This window comes from Physeter macrocephalus, chromosome 2, assembly GCF_002837175.3.
Source record: "Physeter macrocephalus isolate SW-GA chromosome 2, ASM283717v5, whole genome shotgun sequence".
Classification (NCBI taxonomy): Eukaryota; Metazoa; Chordata; class Mammalia; order Artiodactyla; family Physeteridae; genus Physeter; species Physeter macrocephalus.
In genome coordinates, this window is record NC_041215.1 from 110,501,617 (window position 1) to 110,528,262 (window position 26,646).

General features: G+C 40.1%; 1 protein-coding gene across 4 annotated transcripts in view; it reads right to left on the minus strand.

Annotated features, from left to right (window-relative positions):
* Positions 1 to 26,646, minus strand: part of KLF7 (KLF transcription factor 7) — a 111,082-nt gene that overhangs the window by 53,356 nt on the left and 31,080 nt on the right. For 3 of the 4 annotated variants that reach the window (XR_008619084.1, XM_028481286.2, XM_055089725.1), the window contains one exon: positions 15,568 to 16,201. Coding sequence is in view for 3 of the 4 variants with exons in the window: in XM_028481286.2 (XP_028337087.1) it covers positions 15,568 to 16,201 (634 nt within the window). In the remaining variant the exon portion in view is untranslated. The remainder of the gene's footprint in view (positions 1 to 15,567; positions 16,202 to 26,646) is intronic. The other variant, XM_024124460.3, reaches the window with a different exon arrangement.

Consider the following 26,646-nt stretch of genomic DNA (forward strand, 5'->3'; position numbering starts at 1 on the left):
GCACAGATAATAAAGGAGGAAGCAAGGTGAACATAAATATGGGACAGACCACAGAAAGTATATTCTCTCTGCAGACACCCTTAAATAATTTAAGTAGGTTGACTCCCGTTATATAAGCTAGTCAGGTCCTAACACTGGCAACCAAATATGGAGACACTGCAGGAACGGGGGGGTGACTCTGTCACTGGTTGGCCAAATAGCCAGCACATTAAAAAGTCACTAACTTTTGTTTATTTTGAATGGTCTTCCTTCTATTAACATTTAGCTTAATAACTGTCCTGTCAATATATTACTTTAAAAAAATGGCTGAAAAGAGGTTACTCTTAGAAAATGTAGAAAATCTATCAGCAGGGGAAGGGGAAAGAGTGGGAGGTGGAGAATGCTGCTCCAGCTTCCAACACGCCCCCATCTTGATGCCCTACTTGTTTGCAGATTCCTGAAATTCCATTAAGTCTCCTATAATTGAAGATTCAAAACATAATAAAAGATTTCAGTGTTTTATACTGGTTGATGGATATGTAATCCACCAATCAATAGTGTACCAGATCCCTTCTGATGTAAGGGAGGATAAAGGAAGACTAAAAAGGCAGGGAGTGACTCAGTATAGGAAAGCATCAAGTATAAGATTCTTTGGTGGGGCATGAAGAAGGAAGGAACTGAGATTTTTAGAAAACTAATTTGCCGCCATCCCGTTGGCCTCCATTAGACTGGGGACAAATGGAAACTGCCTGGTTTAAAGGGCCACGCCCTCTCCATTTGGTACCTGACAGCCTGGCTTTGAGTCCCATTACACATATATCCATAGTAGGCTGGATTCCCAGAGAGTTCCATTTGCTTACCAGAATTAACTTCTTTATATGAAAAGTTTGTTTCCTCACGATCCATAGTCAAGGTTTCAACTACAACTTCTACAAAATTCAAACTGAATATTTTTCAAAGAAAGCCACATCATTTTACAAATACTTTTTCATCTGTCCTTGTATTTCAACTAATTTTTTCAAAAGGATTATTCCAAAGCTTAAAAAAAAAAAGGTTTTGGTTTTGGTTTTATTACACATGACTTTCTTGAACTCCCCTTTGTTTCCTGATTCAAACAGAATCAGTCCATTACTGTTTCAGCTTCAGGAGACATAAAAAAACTATTGCCTACCACCAATTAATTCTTACAATATTATCTTTGCCTGCACTCTTCACAAAGCTCCGCTTAACTTTCCTCCAACCTCCCAATATAATATATACAGGATAACCATAATGATCATGGTTATTAATAAGTCTTACTGTATTCGAAACAGCATCTATACATTAATTATTTATTAAAGGGAACAGTTTTCTTCAGGTTCACACCTGGCCTTCCCAATGCCATTCCTTCATTTGCACAGACTTCCCATGACCCTCTTTTCCTCTTTAGCAAACAGCTGGCCTAACCTTTAAATCTTAGAACTTATAAAATTCGATTACTTCCACTGCCTTTTCTGAAATTAGATTCCTCTTTTCTCTTCCTTCTTCCTACCTCCCATCCCCAATCCATGCTCTATTCTCTTCTGAAATCAGCTTCTAAATATAATGGCTTTATGAAACCATATTTCAGGCTTTTGCATCAAAAAATGAGGTTCTCAGAGATGGGGGAAGGAACAGTATCTAGTTTAGTGGGTGTTCAATAAATATTGTTGATGGTGAAATATTTTTTCATTTCATGGTTTTTTCTTTCTCCTCAATTCTTATTTTAACATATTTATTTACTTTGTGACTACCAATTATCCATTAAAAGGACACCTGGAATAGGCATCCCACAAAGCCTACAGTTATTACCATATAATAATAATAAAATAAATGTGTTTGCTGTGTATATGCTGAGTTTAAGCCATTCTACTCAATATATGTTTACCTAAATTTATCTTCATAAATGTTAAGAGCTAGCATATTGCTAAATTATCATGTGGTGAGGCTCTAAGGTTTTCCTGAATCATAAAATTCTCCCATCAATTGTTTTTCACCACCTCATTCACGCCCCTTCTTTCAAACTCTTTCTCTTAAGCCCCTGAATATGCTAAATCCAAACTATCAAACCCTCCTATTAAACTCTCTCCACCTTGTGAACTGAACAGTTAACCCTTATGCTAGTTTCCATCCCATAATAGGGGTTTAATGAGTTTCTGCCTCAACACATGGATAAACTTCATTAGCAGCCATGTGTCTCAGCATATTAAAGACCCTTTAATGTCTTAAAATTGCCCTATTTCAGTTGCTATTGTATAAATTCAAAGAATTCTTATCTATGGCGCTGAGGAGGTTGAAAGTGGTCGATGGGCCCCCTACAGTTCCAGACTGAGGTATTTAATTTTATCCTGCTGGTACGCCTGACCTTGAATTAGGGTTTCTATTTTATATAAATTAGTGTATTATCACATTGGCATCATTTTAAAAGATGAACAGCATCAATAAAAAACACCCTTTCCAGAAAGAGAAGAGCGACTTTGTATCTCTGAATCATCCATGCTGCTTCTGACCACTGACAGGAGCCCTAATCTTATTTAATTCCCCGTCTTCCTTTAGAACTCCTTATCTGACTGGCCCTTCTTAACTGCTGGTCATTTCTGTGGCACAGCACCTGACATCTACGGGCACTTAATACCTGTTTGTAGAATGACTGAATGAACAAAGTAAATAAGAATACTACTAAATTCTACTAAATAGAATGCAAGCCTAAGGGACATGGTACAAATTTTAATTCTGCCAGTGGCAGGCTGTATATACTGGACTAAGGCATTTTTATAGTTTTGGTCCTCAGTTTCCACTATATGTGATAATGCTTGTTTTTATTATTTCATATGGATAGAGTGAATTGGGAATGTTATAAGAAAGTCTCTCTTTAATTTTAAAGTAAAAAAAAAAACGGTTTAATAGTAATGACCATAATAATAGTAACTATCGCAGTAACAATAATGGGCCTGGAAATGGAAGATCATTCCTTTGTAATTTCCTTGTTCTGGCTCTTAGTCACTTGATGAGGCAGTATATTTAAGGATCCTCCCAGTTCTTACCTATTTAGAAGACACTTAAAGTAGTTTTCATTGTCAATTTGTATTTAAACTATAAGTTTCTCATTTCCTCTGAAAGGGTTATGAAGAAAAATATCTGTATGACTTCTTTTCCCCTCATGAGTTAGCACAGAAGTTAAGAGCTCGGACTGCAGCAATACTGTCTGATTTGAATCTTGGCCCAGCCGTCTAGGACCTCTGTGACATTGGACAAGTTACTTGACCTCTCCTGGTCTCATTTTTCTCCTCTGTGAAATAAGAATAGCACCTGTGTCATTAGATTAATATCGCTTAAAGGGTTATATTTGTAAAAGATTTCTGTTAAAAAAAAAAAAAGACAACAGGCCCAAAATGGAGTCCTTTGTGCTAAGCCCCACATCATCAAACCAAGACTTAATACCTAACTTAACTATAGTTTTAGCCTCCCCCAAGAATGAAATCTTAAACAAGTCAATCTGGAATTACCTGGTCAGCACTAGTGAGGTAATCTGCCCGAAAGACCCCTGCCATCCCCCCTAAAGGAAGATGATCTTGCCACAAACAGCTCTTTGCTGGTATAACTTCCTTGTCCTGCCACCTTCTGCCTATAAAAGTCTTACATTTTGTACAGCTCTTCAGAGCTCCTTGCTATTTGCCAGATGGGATGCTGCCCAATTCTTGAATCACTGAATAAAGCCAATAAGATCGTTAAAATTTACTCAGTTGAATTTTGTTTTTTAACAGATTTGGAGGCAGTGGTGGGATCCAAAGGAAACTTCTGATGGCTTCAGAGATAACGAGAAACACAGGCGCTGGTACCTGTAAACCCTTTGAGTTCTTTGTCTTTCTCATCATTTTCAAGGGCTATGGGTAAGTTCCTCTCAGCTCTGAGGTCTGCTCTCTTTGCATTGAGCTCCTGATCCAATTGGCTTTCCAGTGCAAGGTTAATGGGCCAGTCTAGTATGACAGGCGGCTCTAACAGAGTGCCAATCCTTAGCCCTTGGTTAGACCACGGTCCCAGTCCAGGGCTTAGTGGGTCAGCGTGAGCTGGCAGACGGTCCCACCTGGAACCCAAGTTCCTAGCCCTTGGTTAGTCCACAGTCCCCATTTATTAGGCACTGTTAGTTTAGTCTGTAGTTCCTCATTGGGAACAGCTGGTGGTGTCCACCTAGCACCTTCTCTTGACCAGTATGCAGTAACATCTCTTTGGTTACTGCTGGTATGTTAGTGTGCGTATGAGGTAAAGACTATTGCTAATGGGAATCTCAGAAGACAAAAGTCACAAAATTGATGGGTATGGTCGAGCACTTAAAAGCTGTTAGAGCGCTTGTCGCCTAACTCAAAAGACTCCTGTGTTAGGATAAACTGGTCACAAAACAGGTTAGATTGACACCAGGTCACCTGCCAATCCCAAGAAAATTTCCACACAACAAGGTATGCTGTAAAACACCACACAATCCCCAACCCAGTGCCACATCCCTCTTGGGTATTAATTTTGGCTCCAAGAAACCCAAGGCTTAGCTAAAAAAATTGGGATCCTTACGTTTCAAAGAACTGAGTACACTACCTCTGGCACACCTGTTTATTTTATGTCTAAGAACTATGGTCCCGGAAGCTATAAATATCTTAACAACAGTGGCAAAACCTTACTAAAGACAACCTAGAATTACAACGGCCATTATGGGAATGTTCCAATTAGACATGATCATTTATGAAAGTGTGCCTTAAAACAAGGGTTCCCAAATCAAACAAACAGAATGGGTTACCTACTGTAATTGGCATGCAGAGGCTCCAAAAGGCTCCAAAGTTCCAAAATACCTTCACTGAAAGATTTGTTATAAAAGGCTAATGAAGAGACCCAAGAGGTACCTAAGACCAAAGACCAAATGAGGGACACAGCTCCTACTGTTCCCCTCTACCCTCCTTTACTGGAGCATTCCTTCTACTGTCTTCTTTCTTAACTGTCTTTCCATTCTGAAGAGACTACAGGACTGTGAACAAGTCTGCCAAGTTAGTGGCCATATAGACACCCCCATATCTACCCTCAAAGGAAGGTCCCCATATGCACCCCTCCCAGAGTTGATAGGACTCTGAAAGATTTTCTGGTAAACTGCTACATTATTCCCTTAAACAGCCAAGGAAAAATAAAATTAAAATTAAAGGAAAAACCTTGTCAAATTCTGGTAGATACTACAGCCTGCAGATGGGATCCTGGGAAACTGGCAGAAGCCAGCGAAGAGTGAGAGTTCTTACCAGAGGGAGCTCTCCTGAATTTCTGTCTGTTATGCTCAGTTGGGAGAGGAAAATAAAATTTCACATTGCCCCTTCCTTTCTAAATCCAGATCCATTGGTTATTGATCCTTTCTCTCCCAAGGACAGCTGTTACCTTCTTGTTTGTCTTGTTTTACATCCTGAGAACTTGGCTTGTCAATTTGAGGGCCTCAAGATATGACTGGGCAGAAATGTAGGTTACATCCCATTTGCAGCTAGATATGGCTGGACAGAAATATGGGTTAAACTCCATTTGCAGCTTGGGTATACAGCCAGCCCTCAGGGGAATTGTCTAAGTCTTTTTTTTTTTTCTTTCTTTCTCCTTTTGGCTATCTTTGGGCGTGGCTCTGGATCTTGGGAGGGTAACAACTTTTGCACCCTCTTTGGGGACACCTCTTGAGTCCATAGGATTGTTCAATACTGCCAGTATTTTTTATTTCATTTTATTTATTTATATTTATTGCATGTTTCAGCTGAAAACTGACAAGATATTTGAAAGCATTTTTTAAGTAGCTCTGTGATCAGAAGTTGGCCAAACTGGAAGCTGATATCCAGAGCCTGATAGAAAAAAATTTTTAAACCTTCTCCCCTAAGATAAATGAAACTATGTACCCAGGAGGAAAAAAATAAAATAACAAAAAATATTCTGATGCCCTTGTGGAAGGATTTACTAAAACATTCCGAAGACAAACAGCCCTAAATCCAGAACATAAATTTTCATTTCCATCTTAGTTGGAAATTCTCTCCCCAATATAAAAAAGCAAATTGAAGATAATGTGGTTGAATGAGCAAATCAACCCCTTGATAATCATTTAGGCTACAACCCACTTCTTTGAGAAATTAAAAGCAACTGCCCCTATCTTACAAATTTTTGCAAAACCAGAAATGCAGCTCTAGAAACAATTCGAAGTCCAATCCCCAAACCTCCCCTACTCATCTCAAAAGACTTGTAGGTATTGTAAAAATTCTGGCCTTATGAAACAAGAGTCCTTCTTGGAAGAACTTGCACTCCAGGGAGGTAATTCTTACCAAAGGGAAAAAAAGGGGGTAGGGAGTTATTTGGAACTTAGACAAATGAAAAATCTTAAGTGTCTTCTTCACAAATATTAGTGAAAAGCTTTAGCCATCTGAGCCTTAACTTATTCCATCTGCCAAACACACAATTTTGATCCAACTTATTTTATATAACTAGTGAGTTTTGTATTATTGTACCTAATTCATGGCTAAAATTTGAGAATGGAAGCCCTAAGCTCTCTGAGTCAGTCTGTATGTTTATGTGTGTCTATATACACAGTTGACACTTGAACCACAAAGATTTGAACTGCTTGGATCCACTTGTTTGCAGGTTTTTTCCAACAGTAAGTGTTTCAGTACTATATGACCTGCAGTTGGATGAATCCGCATATATAGAGGAACCATGTATACAGAGGGCGGATGATGAGTTACACACAGATTTTCCACTACGCAGAGGGTTGGCACCCCTGAACCCCACATTGTTCAAGGGTCAACTGTATATGTGTTGTAGATGTGTGGTATTTTCTACCTCTGGATGGTATTGCTAAAATTAATTTGTAAAGGGCTCCGTTTAATTGGTTTAAAAACAAATGCTATATAAATTAAACATAGTCTCAGAAATATGAAAACTAACTCAAATGTTTTCAAGTTCACATGACCTAGGATAATCTTCAGTAAATAAAAGCTAGTTTAAATTTGTTGGCTTAATTAAAACAGATATGTCTTTAGACTTATCAACATTGAAAATAATGCAGACATACAATTTTATTCTACCTGGTCAAATAAGTTCATGTTATCTCCGTTACAAAATTTTTCAGCAAGAAAAATAACTTGGTATGATAAAATTTTCATGAGTAATCTAAACATAACTGTTAAGAACAAGTGATTTAAATAGATGTAAGTGGGTAAGCGTTTCCACTTTCCGGCAATAACTATGGTTTATGGTATATCTACTTAAATAGTTTCCCCAAATCTTTTTGGTAACTTGAAACCTTAGAGTTTTGCTAAGTTAAATTAAATGATGAATAGTCACTGACTATCTAGATCATTTCCATATAAATACTGGAACATTAGTCCTGAACATAGGTTTATCTACTTTTAGCTTCTTATTACTGAGAAACTTGGGTTTATTAGTAGACATGGGTTTTTTTGCTAGATTGGAAAATGTATTATGAGAAAGAATATACTTCTAGAAATTATGAAATGTATTTATAAATTTGCCAATCCACAGAATGCCCATATAAGAGACAGTCCACAATTTCTTACATCTTAGTTTTCACTATGAATTAAGGATGTATTCCTTATTTTCAATATTATCAATATATGTAATTAAAACCACTTAGAAAAAATAAGGGTGAAGGAAAACAACTGTGTATGAAAAGTAGGTAAGGAAAGTAAAATGATTGATTGCTCCAAAATGAGAAAGAGAAAAAAAAAAAAGGACAAAATTGTAGAAAGTTTGTGGAAAAGGAACCTTGGGAAACAAATTTTACGTGTAGTCAGGCTGGCTAAGATTAGAATGAATTTATTTAAGTTTTAAAAAAATGAGTTTTAATATCAAAAGTACACTGGTACAAAATTAGAATTTGGTTTTCTCTGTTAAAATTACAAGGTTTTATTGGATTTTTAGTCTGCTTTTGATAACAGATTGTGAAATTTTCTTTATTTTTTAAGTAATCTGCCTGGACAGTGAAGATTTTGTGTCTTACCACAGCAACTTACTGTGCTTCACACTGTCTTTATCAGGTCTTTGATTGCTTGAGAAAACCCAATCTTCTCAATATTAAAAGAGCTAAGTTTTGCTTACAACGATGTAACCTTCTGTATTTGCCTTTAACAGTATCTACTGTCACTATTAAATGGGTATTTTTGAAACACTTCCCCCCAAATCAAATTCTAAGTGAAGTTTTTTGACTTCAAACTTTCTTTGGGATTTTCCAGAGGGCCCCTGGAACATCTCAAGAGATTTGTTCTGTCTCCTCATAAAACGAAAGATGTTAAACTAAATAGGCTTATTTGATATGTTAAATTAAATGAGAAGCATTGTCAAATAGGTAACAATAAGTCTTCTCTATTTTGTATTTGTATATGTTATAAGTGTTCCAGAAATCGTATGAAATTCCTGGAAATCTTAAATGTTCTGGTAAAATGTTATCAGTCGTAATTCCAGTTACTATCTTAAAATGTATATCACAGAAATAAATACACTTCCTTAGCAAATGAGTTCTCATCAGATCTTAACAGTGGGCATTTAAAAGTCTTTTATAATTTACGGGCAGTTATTGTTTTATTCTGATATTTTTGCAAAAGTGAGACTCATGGAAAGGACCTTACCAAGTGCTCCTGACCACTGACACTGCTGCAAAACTAGAAGGCACTGAACCTTGGGTACATATCTCACAGTTGAAGAAGGCTCCACCTGACATCTGCTCCTGGGCAAACTCTGGAGACCTGCAAATCAAACTCACTAGGAAGAGAAGTAGCTGACATCAGTATAGACTGCTTCCACCCAAGATGCTGAATCAAGACTTCATACTTTAACTAAACATTAAAAACCCTTTCTTCTTCTCTTTCTTTCCTTTACTGTGGCATTGGCCTGGAACGACAACACCATCATATACCCAGGCCATTACTAAGGGGGATAACCTTTTAGACTGCTGGATTTGCCATTAAAAACTCCAACCTGTCCATAATGCTAGAGACCCCCTGCCCTGGTCCCTCCTGCGACCAATTTTTCTTCTATTACTAATGTCCTGTAAACTACAATTGAACCCCCCTTAGAAGTCACTTAGAGGGTCTAACTTTTATGGCCAGGACATTCAGTGCCTTGTTTTTACTTCTCTCTGATTATAGCTGTACTTGCCCAACTAGACACAATACCTAGACAAACCATAGTACATTTGCACCCCGACGTTCTTATGATTATCTAAATCAGATCTTACCCCAATCATGAAAAGATCTTACCAGCTGCGCCCATTTTTGCAAGGAATTTAGAACAACTTTTTATTTGGGGCTAGGAGATTTACTTTCCAAATGCACTGAAAAACTAACTGACCCCTGGCTTGAATGGGCAAGTGCAACGATCCCTGCAAATGAATCCGTTAACAGTGCCACCTTCATGGGAATGATTTGTGCCCTGACATGATTAATCTTTGTCTGTGGTGATTATCATTCTCCTTAGGCTTATGCATGCCTAGATGGCTGGTACATAACCAGGCAATGCCTCTTAGGTTACCTAACTGTGCCCCTAACCATCCACAATCAAACTGAGGCACCACTGGTCAATTCCCCTGATTTACATTGTCAAGTTAGAAGGGACCTATCAGAAGGCTTCAGGACTCAGGATTCGCTTCCTTTGGCAGGCACCTACTTCCCTGGTTAGGAGTGAGTACAAATGAGACTATGATCAGGAACCTTCCTTAACTCTTGAAAGTACTGCAGAATCCACTGCTAAAGCAATAGCTGCCCAAGAAAATTCTTAGACTAAGAAATTCCTTAGACTCTCTGACCAAGGTTGTTCTTGATAATGGGATAGCCCTTGATTATCTTTTAGCTGAACAATAAGGTGTCTGTGCTGTGTCCAATACCACTTGATGCACTTGGATTAACACTTCTGGGGAAGCTGAAACTCAGCTACATAAAATCACTGAATAAGCCACCTGGCTTTAAAAAGTGACTCCTTCAATGAGGTCTTCCCTGACGTATTTGATTTTGATTGGTTTGGGTCTTGGGGAGCATGGCTCTGAAGTGCACTCCAGACACTGGGAATTGTCTTGCTTACAATAATCATAGTAGTCTTCCTGGTGCACTTTAAATGCACATTTAAGTGCATCTTCATGGCCACTAACCACCAAACAAGTAATACCCTAAGACTGAAATGTCAGAAAAGGGATGAAGAGAATGACCAACTTAAAAAGTGTGAACCTTAAGTCATGACCTGTGAATAGCACACAGAGAATCAGCCAAAACTGTGAGATCTTCACAGCAGTAGCTGGGAGTGGCATTAATGCGTTAAATGTTGATCACATCTCTCAGGCTGAGTCTGATCAGAAGGAGAGAATTGTTTAAAAAAGAGACAACTGGCCCAAAATGGAGTCACTTGTGCTAAGCCCCACTTCACCAAACTGAAACTTACAATTTTAATATAGGTTCACCCGCCCCAAAGAATGGAATCTTAAACCAGTCAATCTGGAATTCCCTGATCAGCACTAGTGAGGTAATTTGCCTGATAGACCCCTGTCATCCCCTAAAGGAAGGTGACCTTGCCACAAACAATCAGCTCTTTGCCGGTACAACTTCCTTGTCCAGCCCCCTTCTGTCTATAAAAGTCTTTTGTTTTGTAGAGTGCTTCAGAGCTCCTTTCTATTTGTTAGATGAGATGCTGCCCAATTCATGAATCACTGAATAAAGCCAGTAAGATCTTTAAAATTTACTCAATTGAATTTTGTTTCTTAATACTCTGAACAATACCTGGCATATAGCAAGTGTTTATAAGTATTTGTTGAATAAGTAAAATAAATTATATTTCAAACTTTAAAGAACTTTCATTATATGTATAAAATAAGCACTTTTGTTTGCCTCTTAAATACTACACTCATCTTTTTGTTTGTAATGTTTTTACCCACCTTTCCATTTAAAAACAATTTCCCTAAATCCTAATTAAACTTAGAGATTGTGCCACATCTTGATTCATTATGACCACCCCAAAGCAGATATAGAATGCTAAGTAAATTGCACGTTCATTTTCTCTTTTCACTTAGAAAGCATACTTTTATATTTTTCAGTGCAAAATCTAGAATGTCCTATCACCACCTATGGATTAGGCTAAAGCAACCGCAGTCTATAGAGAGCTCTCCAAGTAGCACAAGAGAGGACGTGGCCTCTTTTCTCCCTCCTCTGTGACCAACAACCAAAGACTTCATTGCTGGCCTTTGTCCAGACTTTACCAACCAGACTCATCTTAATAGTGTAAATGTGGACATGCTTTTATATGAATTTCCATATTGGAAAAGTCTGCTCACTTAACACAAAGCACCATTTCAATCACAGACTTTCTTCTGTTCCTACTCAGCAGTGATCGAGAAGAAATGTGGAATATTATTCTTTCTCATTTTGAATAGAAACTACTAACATTTTAACAAATTGATTTTTGCTGAAAATAAGCATAATAAAGTGGGGTTTTTTTTTAATTGAAAGTGAGGGATTCCCCTGTGTCAAAATATAAGAATTATTTAGCTGTCTCCAAGAAGATGAATAAAACTATGAACATAATGGCTGACTTATTGAGAAAGAAAAATATATTATACAAAGACCAGAAAACAGAGTGGGAGAGAAAGGTCTGTAATGGCTTGGCTGCTAAAGGACATTTTTACGCTCATGCCAGCACTAAGTGCTCTTCCCAATGAATAAACCATATGTCCATTTTTATATATGCTTCCTTTCACTAAGATTCTGCTACTTCACAATATTCCTTTTGTCCCAGTCCCTGCCTCATCTTCCGCCACCCCCGGCCTGGCTCCCCCATCCCTCACTTCACCTCCTTGGGCAACCAGTATTTGTGCCCTAGCTACCAACTTGAACATCTGCTACCTGAAAAAAAGAAAAGCCACCTCACTGCCTAACATCCTCCAGGGCAAAAAGTTTGAAGGATTCAGCATCCTCAAAAAACAGACACAGAAGGGAAAGAAAAAAAAAAAAGAAGAAGCATATCTTTTCCAGCTCAGTAAATCCTAGCTGCATAAAGATTAAATGAATAACACTTTTAAAAATTCTTCAATGCAAGGAAATCCATGTTACCAACAATGTATTGTCTGTCTTTATGCATAGACAGAGACCCACACATTTTATTTCACATTTGCAAGTGTGTCTCTTTTTCAACATATTACCATATAGAAGAGACAGATCATATATATAACTCTAGAGAACAAAATGCCAATATTTCCCCTCTTTCTCCTGGATGGTTTTCTCCCCCCACCCCCACGCTCGCTCTCTCTCTCTCTCTCTCTCTCTCTCTCTATGTCCCAAAACACTTCCCCAGCTGAAGGATAAGAAAATATTTTCACTGAATTAAAGTGAGCCCTGTGTTAAAACAGCTTGCCTGAATCCAACCAGAGCCCATTTTTTTAAACTTCATTTCAACATTTGGTCAGCAGCTCTTCCTACTCCATTCACTTCTAGCAGCAGACTCGTCTCCAACCTGAATTCCCATCACCGTATACCTCTGCCCTCAAGCTTTCTACTAGTCTACTTCCTTGATATGTTTGCACTTAATTTGATTCCATCCTTCATGCTTTTTTCATTATTCTTAGTTCATCCACACCACATAAATTATCACTTTTGCTTTTTTCAGTTCCCCATGTGCCCCCTTCACATCCAAATAAATACTTCTGATTCTCATCCATTTCATCCAAATTAATTCAGATTCCCTCTCCTCATCCCCCATCTCCACTTCTACCTCCCCTCCTATCCTTTCTCTTTCATATAGCACCTACTTTTCCCTCCATGCTTGTCTCTGCAGAAGGTTTTACTGGCAAAATGCTTCTGGAGGGTGCAAGGCCATTGCTTCCTGTGTTGTTTTAGGAAAGTCGTGCTCTACATTACTGCCAACTTCAATGCGCCAATGCCTGCATGTCCAATTTCACCCTCCATGAGTAATGTCCCTGTATCATCACCCCTACATTGAAATTATGGAAGCGAGGAAAGAAAAGCTTCTTGGTTTTTGGTGGCATTTAACTTTAAGTGGTTTATTTCTAGTTTACATAAAGCTGTTTTTGCACAAAATCACTGCTAATCAATATCATCGGCAATAGTCACAACTACAACCAACCCTACTACTATCCTTAATGAGCTCTTACCATCTGCCAAGTATTTTACATATGTTTACTCATTTAATCTTCAAAACAATCTAGGAGGTAAATTATCCCTATTTTACAGATGAGGAAACTGAGGCTCAGGGAAGATACATCACGTATCCAGGTCATAAATCTAGGAAGTTGTAGAGCCAGAATTCAAACCGAAGTCTCCCTGACTGCAAAGCCCTGCTCTTAACCACTCTGCGGTACTGCCTTTCTAATAATGCATGGTGCCTTCTTGGGTAAATTCCCCACAGGGAGGAGTCTTTCCACTTTAATCTGCTATAAGGCAAGGGGTTGCAGGTGCTGGGAAACATAATGAGCTCCACCTTGATAATCACTCTGAACAGAAAATGCCCAGAAAACAAAGCACAAAATATGCATCACTCCTCAGAGTTATCCTTCTAACACATCCATTGGAAAGAGGGGATAGGGAAAAGAAGAAAATGCTCTGGACTCACCCCCCAAAAAGACTCTCTGCTTCCCCAGAGCCGTCCAGTCTCCATACTAGGCAGGACATAGCCTGTCTCACGTCAGTAATGAAAAAATGTGCTCATAAGCATGAATTCCACACCCCCAACAAAGCTCAACCTCCTTGCCTCATCCTGCCTTCTCTGGTTTCCTGCGGGGAACAGGAGATGAGTCACGGCTGAAGCCTGGGAGCACTGCAATGTCTTCTCGTTACTTTACTCATTGACTTGAGAAAGACATATAAATAAAAATGACCTCCAGGACAATATCCTAGAGAGAAAACAAAAAAAAGCTGAAAATAGCAGGAAGCTTTCGCCTTGATGTATGTGGACTGGAGGACTTGAACCCAATCTCCAATGGGAACCCTGAGTGGCACCTGAACCTGAGCCACAGGTTCAAAAGTTACCTTAGGGGACCTTCCCATGAAACAAGCAAGGGCAGAAGGGAAAGTCAGTTTGGAGTTAGAGGAGAGCATGCCAAAGTCCTGTGGTGTGAAGAAGCAACGTCCACGCTCATCCTCCCGTGGGAGTACCTTCCAGGTTCACGGTGGTGATGGCTTCTAGTCACACATTATGCACTCCTACCTCAGGGAAGCTCCTCTGTCCTGCACAAAGACATTTCACAGACCCCCTGCCCCCAGAAGATTAAAGCTGAGAGGGGCCTTAAGATCCAGATTGTTTGGCAGATGTGGAAAATGAGGCTGCCAGTGAGGTAAAGCGATGTGCTCAAGGTCACAAAGCTAGTTAGTAATAGCATTGGAATAGAACCCAGGTTTTCCTGATTTTCCAGCCAATGAACTTTGCACTGTACACTTCCTTGGTGACACAGTCCACAAACCACCACAGAGTACCTGGAAGACAAGCAGTGAGCCCAAAAAGAACTCTCACCAACACATCTCCTAGCCTAGATCCAATCACCTATTTCTCCCTGACAACACTCTGATTCTGCTGTTTATACTTTCGGAGCTTTTCCCTGTTCAGCTTGTACTGTGCACGCAGTATGCAAACACCATACCAGCAATACACTGTCAGGGACTCATTAAAAAAACCCCAATAACAGTCATTGCTCCTACGATGCTAACCCCAAGAAGAGACACCAGCCCTAAGCTTCCAACTCAAACCAGAGAACAAAGACCAGATTCAAGGAATATGCTAATCTCGCTCTTTTCTCTGCAAACCCCCCTCTTCCAAATTATCCCATCGCTCCCAAGATCAACATGATTCCTGGGAGTCACCACAGAAGTCCTGAGGAAAATATACAGTCCCCACCGGTCCGCAGCGCCCTTACCACACACATAGCAATGTAATCACTTTAGCAACTTCTCAGTAACAAGCTCATTAAAAAGCAATTCTGCCATCTCTCCATAAAGCATGTGCCAGAGAACAATGCAAAAGAGGAGATGCCAATTAATTATAGAATGATCACCTCTAATGAACTCTGAAACCCTCCTGCTGTTGGTGACTTTGATGAAAAATCAGGGAGGCTGGAAAAAGAGCGAATAGGGACACCTTGGCTACCTTGTTCAACTGTGAATTTCAAATCTACTTCCTCGGATTCCAGTGTTGATCCAAACTGCAAAATTACACTGATAAAACAATGAAAAGTGTCAGGAAAGTGACAAGTGCACATATCACGTACGGCTGTGAGTCACACCACCAGAGCCCCTGTTCAGGCATCCTCAGTAGTGTCTGATTCTACACCGTGGTTGGCATTGCCTCTGAAAGCGTCTCCGAGCCAGTGAGTGACAAACCCATGTCCTGTACTCAGGACACCTGGAGATCCTAAGGTAATGAGTGAGTCACCTGCCTCCCCACCCAGGCCCACCTGCCTCTCTACACCTCCTAGTTGGCATGAACGCCACTTCTCGGAACAGAGAGAAGCCCTTCCCACCATGAGGCTAAAGGAGGAAGAAGAAGAAACCACATGCGGCCAACTTGTACCACTACCTGTGTGAGTCCTCTGGTGGGCCTTTAAGTGGGAGCTTTTTGTATAAACTTTCCGGCACCCGTTAAACTGACAGCGGTGAACCCTCTTCTTGTTTTCGGGGCACGCCTCAGCCCCCACACCTCCTTGCTCACTGTCGCTCTGTCCACTCTTAACTGTCCCAGCTGCCGCCACGGCTGCCGCTGCTGTTGCCACCCCTCCCACCTTCACGGAGCTGAGTGCAGCCTTCTTGGCCACCAGTTTCAACGTCACTGTGCCATCCACGGCTGAGAGAGTCTGTGAGGTTTTGACCAGATGGCGGCTGAGCTCAGGGGACGAGGGGGGCGTTAATGAGGTCACTGCGTTGAGCTGGGCCTGGTTGACGGCTGTGTAGCTGTCTAGAGAAGAGCTGGTTGGCTGGAGGCTGAGGCAGGTCTCAGATAGCAACTTGTCCCGAGAGAGCAAAATGTCCACTGCCGAACTCTTCTCACAGATGGTCGCTTCCACAGGGAGCAGCAGGGGGTCTAAGCGCCGGAAACTTTCCTCAATGCACGGGGGAGGAGAAGCACGGAGGAAACAGTCCAAGTCCTCACCAAAGGTCTCCGAGATCCTCCTAGGCTCTGTCTGCAGGTAGCGTTCCAATTCAAGGCATGTCTGCAGAGGGGAAGGAGGGAGGGAGAGAAACAGCCATCAGAAGCAAAGAACACCACGAGACCACATGTTGACAGGCTGAGGAAGAAGATACAGGAAGGAACAGAGAATGTTTCATGGCTCGTATCTGAAATTCTCTTGTTGAAAGGTCTGACCTTGTTATTTTCTCCCTGGACACTTCTGAAGGGTTCACAAGGGTCACATGATATGAGTTCAACTACTATAGTTAATGGGGAACTAGAAGCCCAGAAGGGCTATCTCACACCATCAAGTTCCCTGAGAACATTTAATGTTAAAATGGTCTCACGCTCCACAATCCAATTCAGCAGGTGAGATGCTCTAAGCCTCCCTAGGAGTTCCCGTGCAAGCAAGAAGCAAATAGAATCAGACAAGGTTTTCATATTGAGATAAGACTCCCCACAGTCCAACTTAATTTTTCAAATAGACTTTAGCAAGTCACAAAAATAAGCCAATTTTCCAACTTGCCCTGAAGAACAAACCATGCCCACCCAAACTAAGTCATGAGCTGAACCAACAGCAAGCCCTGCCTTGGGAATGGGTTCCCTAACCAGCAGGAATGGACACTGTTCTAAAGAACGTCTTGTATAAAACCTTTGATGCACATGACAAAACGCCCATTGTTTACAGCAAGTTATTTAAAATACGATTGCTACATACTGTGTGGCAAGGAGCATGAGTCCCATTACAATAGTTTGACATCTCTGACTCCATGATAAAAATAAGTTCAATCATAGCTACTTGAATTGTGAAAGACAAGACACAATCTATTTCAATATAAAGTTTTCACCTGGTAAAGAAGTGAGGAAAAAGAAACCAAAAAAAACAGAAAGGTTCAGAGTTTCAACAAATCTTCATCCATGGTGCATGTAAGTCTTTGTAAGATGGGGGAAGCGCTTTTATGGCCAAAGCGGATTTTAAGTTTATAATCTAAAAGCTCTCCTCACTTAATCCTACTCTTCCAGAATCTGGTAGAAAACCACGGTGCTAACTTATACTGTCAGTTCAATTTGCTCTAACTTCTGGGGCTTCAACAAAGAAACACTCATGGCAAATTTAAAATGTGACTAGCTCCTAATTTACTGCCTCTGTAGAGCTTCTATGTTTTCAACCAATATTCTGATTCTAGGTTTTTATTCTGTTAAGAATCTAGTTTAATGATATACCCAGTTGTGTTGTATCTGTCAAGGATTTTATTTTGGTGACATTTCAAAAGATTGGTTTTTAATCAGCCTTCTGGTAAAACTCTGCATTACTGAATAAGAAAAGCAGATTTTTAACAATGAATCACCTTTGGGTCTCACTATTGATTTTTAATAGGATAAACTAATGAATGGTTCCAATCATCATTCAACCCTCATGTCACAAGTGTTCACTCAACTACTGTGTTCACAGCAAGGTGCAAGGCTTTCCGTATGTTAGAAGGAGAAGACAGTGACAGATCCATGTGATGTAGGTGCAGAATAAACAATTACAAGCTAAAAATTACAGGAATTTATAAGCAAAGTGGTACCAAATAACATAACAATAAAGTATGTTGATAAGTTCTTAGGGGATGAGTGGACAACGAATTCTGTACTCTATATTACGGAGGTATTAATCAAGTAAAGCTTATTGGAAAAGTCAGTTTGATTCTATTTTGCTTATTGATTAAATAATAGCTCTTGCTGAGTAGCTTCCCTCCACTTTATATCCGAAACGAGTACTAGGAGGTCTAGGAATTTGTCTTATCCTTATTTGCCCCTTTTCTGAATTCTATGTTTCAGAGATTTTCCCTTTCATTTTTCCATCTCATTGCTAAAAATTATCATTTACTTCTTTCCAATATTGAAACCCTCAGTGTTAGCCCCAGTCAATTCACTTCTGAATTATAAGATATTACCCCTGAAACTGCCCTTAAACCTCCCCTTCCCTTTTCAAACCATCATCTGCCAAGTACAGTGTCTGGTACCCATCAGGTACATAATGTCCATCAAACAAAGATAAAATCAACTTTATACTATTATTTTGATCATTCTATTCTACTCCACTCTACAAAAGCCACCTGCTGACCCTAACCTGGACTAGGCTGAGGCTAGCAATCCTAGAAATCACCACTAATACATGTCTTCTAGAACATAATTGTAACACTCCTTTAGCTTTGCCCAAAGAGCAGAACCAGACCATAGAGACACAGATATGTTTCAGGTAGAAATCAGCTGAATCATGGGTTATAAGAGGTCCTTGAGGCAGTTCCCGGCCTCACACACAAGGATGATTTCACACCCACAGTCACCAGTGTCTATGGATAGAGCTTTGGGATGTCATGTCATCTTACATATTTTTAGCTCAAAGAATCAAAAGTCACTAAGAAATTGTTGTGATTATTAGGAAGCTCAGATCTCTTCATATTCAGAGTTCTAAGGAACTGAGATATTCTAAATGCATTTACACACTCTTCAGGGAGGATAAAAAATAACCTACTCAGTATGCCCTAGTTTGAATCCCAGAACACATGGATCACATTAATTATCTAAGGATGGAGATACTTCCCATCACTAAAATGTGGGAAAATCTGGACCACTTAAGAGAGGCTATCACTTGCAATCCTAATACAAGGCATTCTTATTCCAACTGAGAGTTAGAGAAGCATGAGTACCCATCAGAATGTGCTGGGTAGCCCTCTGAAATCATTATGGAATATTTTTGTCTTGAGAAATCTACTTCTTGTAATATTTGCTGGTGATGAAGCTTAGACAGAAAAGAAGACTTTGTCAACCAGAAACTCATCAGGAGTGTTGGAGATTAAAATGTTAAGGATGAGGAGGATTTCAATGTTAGATTATTTCCAAGCAAAAGAGACAGTTTATCGCCAATGTTTTTGAAAAATAATTATAAGAACTCCCTTAAGAAATGCCTATGATGTTTAATTGGAATTTAAGGTAACAGTATTTACTCAGAGATTTTCATACATATACCCACAGAGGTGTATATAGAAATAAATGTGTATATGCATGTATGTGTATGTATACATGTATTTCCTAGCTCTGTCAATGAGAAGAGTCTACAAGCAAAGACACCCCAGTAGCAGTGAGCACACCTGGCATGAAGATCTTGGTTTCTAAATATCACTATCCAATAAAGGGAACCAGAGTGCCTTGGAGAAATAGTTGATTGAAAGGCTGAGGCAAAGAAAATAAAGATGAGACTAGAATATACTGTCGTAACAGAAGGTAAGGAAGGGCTCATAAAGTGATGGAGGCATGTCAAAAAGACTCATGAGCCAACTTGAAGGAGTTCTCAAAGTCCAAATCTAGGCAATGTGAGCAACAAAAACGAATAATGATAACAGATTCTAACCCATGGAATACAATTAATATCCATGAATCCATAGTGATATAAATAAATGGTTGAATAAATAAATAGAGGAGATAGATCAGCTCCTACTTATAGTAAAATTACAATTAATAAACATAGAAGTATTAAAAATAGAAGTACTGAAATAGAAAATCGCCATTAGTCAAACAACAAAGTAGTAATGAGTACAGGCAAGAATCACCAATGGATGTTAAAATTAATAGATGAAGGTATAATGAGAAACAAGATATTTGCCTAGTCTCAAAGCACCCCCCCCAACAAGACATTTATTAATTACAAAGACAAAAATAATAATTTTACAGTAGAGAAACCTGGCATGCACCACCTTCACCATATGATGAAATTTAGCAGCATATTGATATCATGCTCCCCGGACATGATAGGCTGAAAAGGGCACAACATTATTCTGTGCCATTCTTGCCAAAAGTACCTAACTTCAATCTAATCATGAGAAAACATGAGACCAATACAAATTGAGGGCCATTCTACAAAATAACTGGCCGGTATTATTTAAAAGTATGAAGGTCATGAGGAACAAAGGAGAAGCTGTCACAGATTGCAGGAAACTAAGGAGATAAGACAACTAAATGCAATGGATCCCTGCCTGGATCCTGGATGAGAAAAAGGACACTGGTGGGAAAAATAATGTAATTCAAATAAAGTGTATAAATTAGTTAATGGTATTTTATCAAGGTTAATCTCTTGTTCTGATACTTGTATTATGATTATTAACATTAAGGGAACATTAAGGGAAGCTGCAAAGAGTGTATACAGGAACTCTATGTACAATTTTTGTGACTTACTGTAAGTCTAAATACTTTCAAAAGAGAGAGAGAGAGAGAGAGAAAAGAAATGCCCATCGGCACACTAGGAGCGTCTCCAGATTGCAAATTTCGATACAGAGTTCAAATGTTTGTTTGTCCACCAGAACCAGAGATTTACTCTGTCCCAATGACACTAGCCAGCAAACTCCAAACTGGAGTCAGCAGATGTCAATTTAATGACATAAATCATGGCTGTCTGGTACCTCACCTTGGAGAAATGAGGCTTTCCTCAGCCTGACCTAACAATACAACTTAGGGCTTGAGCCACTGGATCAGCCTCCACCTTCTCAAAAATCCACTACCGTCAGCAATGGGGAGGAAATGCACCCAAGTGCAAACTGACTTTCTTATTATTTATGAGTCACAGATGAGTTTTGTGAAGGCTGTCCGATATCTCAATTTCGAAATGCATGGCTTCCTCTAGTTTCCTAACAAATATCACCTGAATTTGGTTTTGAAATGATCACCCTGAAATATTTTAAAATACTCTCCATAGCCTTCTTGTTGAAACATGCTTATTAAAATGATAATCCAAGACCTAGTTTTAAAAAAAGAAAAAAATTCATACCTGTTAACTGCCATACCTGCTACTTCTATGATAGGATCCACAGGCAGAATTTGACAGAAAACAGGATAATCCCAGTCTTGCAGGACAAATTAAGTTCACCAAAATCTCCCTGCTGTTGGCCAGAGGTAGTGGGCATGATGATGCCAAGGTTACCAAATGGCTCTTGTTCAACCTGTCCTTATCTCATCATAATTTACATGACACTTGCCAGTCAAGATTGCAAATATCTCCAGGTGCTTTTGCCATTTCCCCTAAAACCCTCCCCTAGAAGATTTCCCTCACCTATTTTTCCTCTCCTTAACTTCCCCACATGCCCATATGCCTGACACAATCTTTTATTTTCTCTCCCACTAATCATTCTTTCATCCAAAGTTCAGCATAAAGTCTATCTCTTTCAGGAAGCCTGGTTTAGGAAACACAGAGTTAAGAAAATATGCTGGCTGTCAAGTGTTGAAAGACAACCCTCCTCAATCCTGGACAATTAAATGGTGTCTCCAAAATGAATCTAAGGGTCCATAAATTGGTAGCATGTCTGGTTTATTAAGATTATGATCTCCTTAAAAGCAATGACCATATTGTTTAAATCACATAGGTCTCAAACAATAAAAATAATCTTTTAGAGCTAAATTCTACCTTCGCTATCTCAGATGGGAGATACGTCTAAGTAGTATTTGAAGTGGTGTAGTACTGTAAGAACTTTCTAAACAATAAGCTTACCTCACAACCCCCATCCATCACCACCACTGAAACTATACCCATGTTTGGTTGGGGCAGACTCTAGTCCAGGCTCCTCAATGTCATCCCCTTAAAACCAAATGCTTTTAAAACATAAAAAGTTCTAGATTTTTTTTCTGTCTTTTAATTAGAACATAAGACAAAGCCATTGGTCCAATATTCTTGCCACCACTCAATAACTGTGTCATTAGGAGTAGTTATTTGTAGTCTTTGGATCCACATATACTTGAGTTAGTGAGTCAAAAAAGAAATAGAAGAAATAAAATAAATGGCATTTTGCTAATGATTTCTTTCTGGAATAATACAGTCATTGAAATAAAGTGCCACCTACACTACTACCTATGTTCATAATCAATTATCAGTCATTTGTGTTCCCTTTAGCCAGCTGCCCTTCATTCCAAGTATTCCACCTATTTCATTCACTTAAAAGATCCAAGAGTTAAAAGAACAAAGAGATCAAACAAACTGGGGAAAGAACATAGAGGCAAAAATATGGGGAGATACCAGCAATCACCTTCATGGAAACTTGCCAAGTCATGCTTCTTCTGAGATCAGACCTTGACCTACTGATGTTGATGATAATGATGATGCCCTTCCAGCAAGGAAGGGGTGAATTTTGGTTCCCAGAAAGAATGCTCACCCAGGTAACTGCACACGCAGGTGAACTGCACTTGGCTGCCCATGGGAGCCCCTTCCTGACATTTATTATGTGTGGTTTTGTCACGTGCTATTAACCATGGTGCCACAGTCCCCAAAGAGTCTGAAGTATAGAAACAGGGAGAGGAACCTCTTACCTTTCTCCTGGGAGTGTCCCAAAGCTTAATTACTTTTCTGTGCTCTGAAATTCACACACAACCCAGAATGGAAATTCAAAGTGACACAAAACAAGCTACTGACAGTAGGGTAATTTGTGCTTCTTTTGTAAAGCAATCTTCTAAAATACTCGTTCTTTCTAACATATTATTAACTAAGTTCACACTTCATACTTTTTGGCAAAATCTTTATTCTTCTAACTCCAAGCCAACTTGAAAACCCTATAGGATTGCAAAGATTGTTATTTATGGGAACTTTGTGATTTATTTTTTTTTCCCTTCAAAGGGTGGTATGATGTAATGGTTCTGACACATTTCTAGTCTTTTTAAATTAGGTCAGAGTTGAAAGATGGGAAAGGAAGTTGAAAGCATGGCCAGAGTTCTGGTACCATTTTTCTGAGGGATTGGGGGAGGGAAAGGAAGCACCATAATTGATAAACTCAGTAAGCCTATGGGAGAACCTCACATAACAGGCACCTCAACTTTTTGCCCATCTTCCTGGGTTTCGACATTTCAAAGCAGTTCTGAGGAGGAGAATGTAACAGTGAACCTAACTCGTGGCAGAGAGGAGGTATGAACCAGTGACAAGAATCAAACTTGTAAGACCTAGAGATAGATTTTAAACAAACATTCACTTTTTCTTGATTTTCACTGCCAGAAAATATTTGGGTGGAAGGTTAGGAGAGAATAAATTCTGTCTAGAAATTGTGGGTGAGCAAGTATATGGTATAAGTGAAAATCTCTTACTGCGTTTTTTAGCTATTAGGTTAAAAAAAAAAGAACCCACATCAATAGCACACCCCAGAGGTACAACAGTATTACCCATCACTGTCAGAACTGCTGAACTCTGCAAAAGCACCACAGCACTGTAACCAGTGTAAGATGCCATGCCTTCCCACTGTCTCTCACATCAGCTGGTTGCTGGAGCTGAAACCAAATTAAGTATTTCCCTCTAGTAATCTGTAAATTCTGAGAGACAGTGCTATGAAAATTAACTGAATTCTAAACAAACATGAAAGTTGGGAAATCTCTACCAAAACCCCTTCAGTGTTTCTCCTCCCCCAACTATTTTCAACATACAAAGAAAATATTTGTTGTATATTTTTCCTTTGGGGAGGCTGGGGAGAAAGGAGACAAAATTAAAGGCCTGGGGAGAGGGTGATGTCTTTGAAATAGACAGCCTCAAATACCCCTTTCATCTCCCAAGGATTCCTTAGTTGCAGCGCATTAAAAAACAAACCAACCAACAAACACCAAACAACTCAAATCCGAATTAAGAGTTAAGGTGAATTTTACAGCCACATAACCTGCACAGAGTTGGGGCCCAGGTCTTGTGCTCCTTGTCCCCCAGGCCTCCAACAACCTGGAAGAGCTCTTTCCTCCTTCACAGTGTCTGTGACCCTTAAAATTCAGTGTCCACTAGGGATAAGGTGGCCCATGCACGAGAGGCCGTCCTATCTTGGTTCAGGGTTGTTTTTCCATATGTTACTTTTCAGAACACACCAATGAGAAGTCTATCATTCTGGCCTCTACCTACAATTACTGCCTTACCCTCCATCAGCCCCTTAAGGAGAGTCACTCGCTCTCACTTGGCCACTGAACTATAGAACTATAACTAAATTCAACTTCTGAGTGGTGGAGAGACACCACTGCTCATCACAGCTAGATCACAGAACATGCTGCGGTCCACTATCAACTTACTTCCCACCTAAGTCTCCATTTAGCTTGACACACACTGGAGGAAATCCCATTTGTTACTTTAGAGCTTGAAAATAAGTTTCATTAGATGTCTCTGTTTCAGTTATTATACTTTCATAGACAAAATAAAATTCATGCCTTAATAGTCAATGAAAAATCATCCTACACTAGAGCAAAGACCCAGATCTGGGCTGAGAGTGTGGTTTAAAAAAGAAAAAAAATGCACAAGAGACACCCCCAAAAGAAAAGCCCATCACTGTGCAGGAGAGGGCCAACCAGTCCTTGCTCGAGAAGAAGGGCACCCTGCTCCAGCAACTCATGAGAGCCCCACGACTCGGGAGAAGGCCTCCTCCCCCCTGAGGAGTGATGCTTCCCAAGAACAATGATCCTGACACTTGCTCAGCTTCACCATTAATTCTCCATAAAGAGCAGTTTTTGCGATGAGCGCTTGTGTCAGGAGGGGCCTGATGGTTCAGAAACCTGTAATTATTCTTGGCTCGCCACCCCCCCACTGCCTCTGCACCTGTGTCAGTTCAAGGCACCAGCTGGCCATGTCTTGCCTCCTGCCTCTTAAAGGGGTGGATTGGGGCTGGGAGGGGGCGGGTGGGCAGGGGAGCCTTCATTGAAAACCCACACTCACATTACTTGCCTCTTCTTCCAAAATGCAAAAACAAAACAAAAAATTTTAATTCACCAATCTCATCCCTTCCCCCAATGGGTCTTGCCAAAGGAAACAAATAAACATTAATTGGCTAGAGAGCCTTCATTCAAACCAAAATTACTGAAAAACACAGTAACAGGGAAAGGTCTGACAAGGGGTTATTAATCCTGTTTTGCAACCCGCTCTTACTAACCCCCCTACCCGCTCCTGTGAACTTTGCACACACAAGCACACACCCTCCCCCAAACTCCCCAGGCCCCTCTGCACTGAGTGGCCAAGATCGGAACATGCCGAACCCATGACATCATCTCCCCTTCCTCTCCCAAATCACTTGCACAGGCTGACTCAGGCTACTGGGATTTTTTTTTTTTTTTTTTTTTAAAGCAAGCTCATTTCATTGACTCCCTTCTGGACCATTGTTATATCCTTCTCAGTCGGGTAAATTAAATATATCCTTCCTCTACCTCCCATAAAAAATACATATACATACATGATTGTTTTTCACCCTGAAGCACAGCTGCCCAGGTGTACAATGTATACACACACACACACACACACACACACACACACAAACACACACACACTCGAAGCTTGAATTTCCTAAGAACAACAGGTTCAAATCCCATCGGGGCCCTCAGTGGCAGATGCAGCTTAGTGGCTGGTGATCACAGAGGATATTTCCAAAACCAAGAGAGTTTAAGAACTTCCACTGTGAAATGTTGAAGACAACGTAGGGGCGCTAAGAGGAATGTTTGTTTTGCTCCTCACACTTCGAAAAGTGACAGCCAAAGACATAATGAAACCAAGCCCGAAGCCGCTTTTCCTGACATAGATGGTTGTACATTTACTTAATTCAGGGTCCTTGGAGTCAACTTCCCAAAATATTTAAGGTGCCTGTGTGGGTGTGCCACTGTGCCGCTCACCCCAGTTAAGGAAACAGGCCCTGTGTACCCTGAAAGGCAGAAGCAAGGTGGTTAAGAGTTGGCCCTGGAGACAGACTGCCTGGGTCCAAAATCAGGTTGCACTACTTACTAGCTCACATCACTGCTGGGCAAGTTACTTGACCCCTCTGCCTTAGTTTCCTCATCTGTAAAGTGAGATAACAGAAGAACCTACAACGCAGAAGTGTGTGAGAGTTCAATCACTCTCAAGTGTCAAGCGCTTATAACAGGGCCTGAAACACACACTATGGATGCTATAGCCAATATATAATGTGTTCTTTTCATTACACATCTAAGAAGAAAATAAAGATATCAAGGGCACAGAAAGGGAAGATAAAAACACCAAATAATTATCAAGGTAAAGCAAAGCTGTTGAGTGGAAAAGGTTAAGTGAGCAGGGGACTCCGGCTGCATGATCTACCTTACTGGGCTGTTTTCTCACCTACCAGGTGAATGGATGGGGGTTCTCAGGAACCTACTAGTTTGGAGTTCCAGGAGGCCATGAAATAGTGGTGGAAGGGTAAAGAAACATGGGAATGGCGCATTCAGAACAGGCTCGAAGGAACAGACCAATGGCTTTGTTGCCCAACTGGCTGGTGAAAGGAAGGAGGCTGCAAAACCCAGAAGAAGGTGGTCTTTGGCCTCTTCACAGGGACCTCATGGCCTCGCTCATGAAGCTTAAGACACTCACTAACCCAAGTTTACAGATACTATGAAACGAATTCTCTGGTTCACCATGGATATGAGCCTCGCCAGCATCTAAATATAATCTTCACTAGAATATGGGCTCCCCAAAGACACCCGGACTTGTTTTTGACTCATGGCCTGATTCAA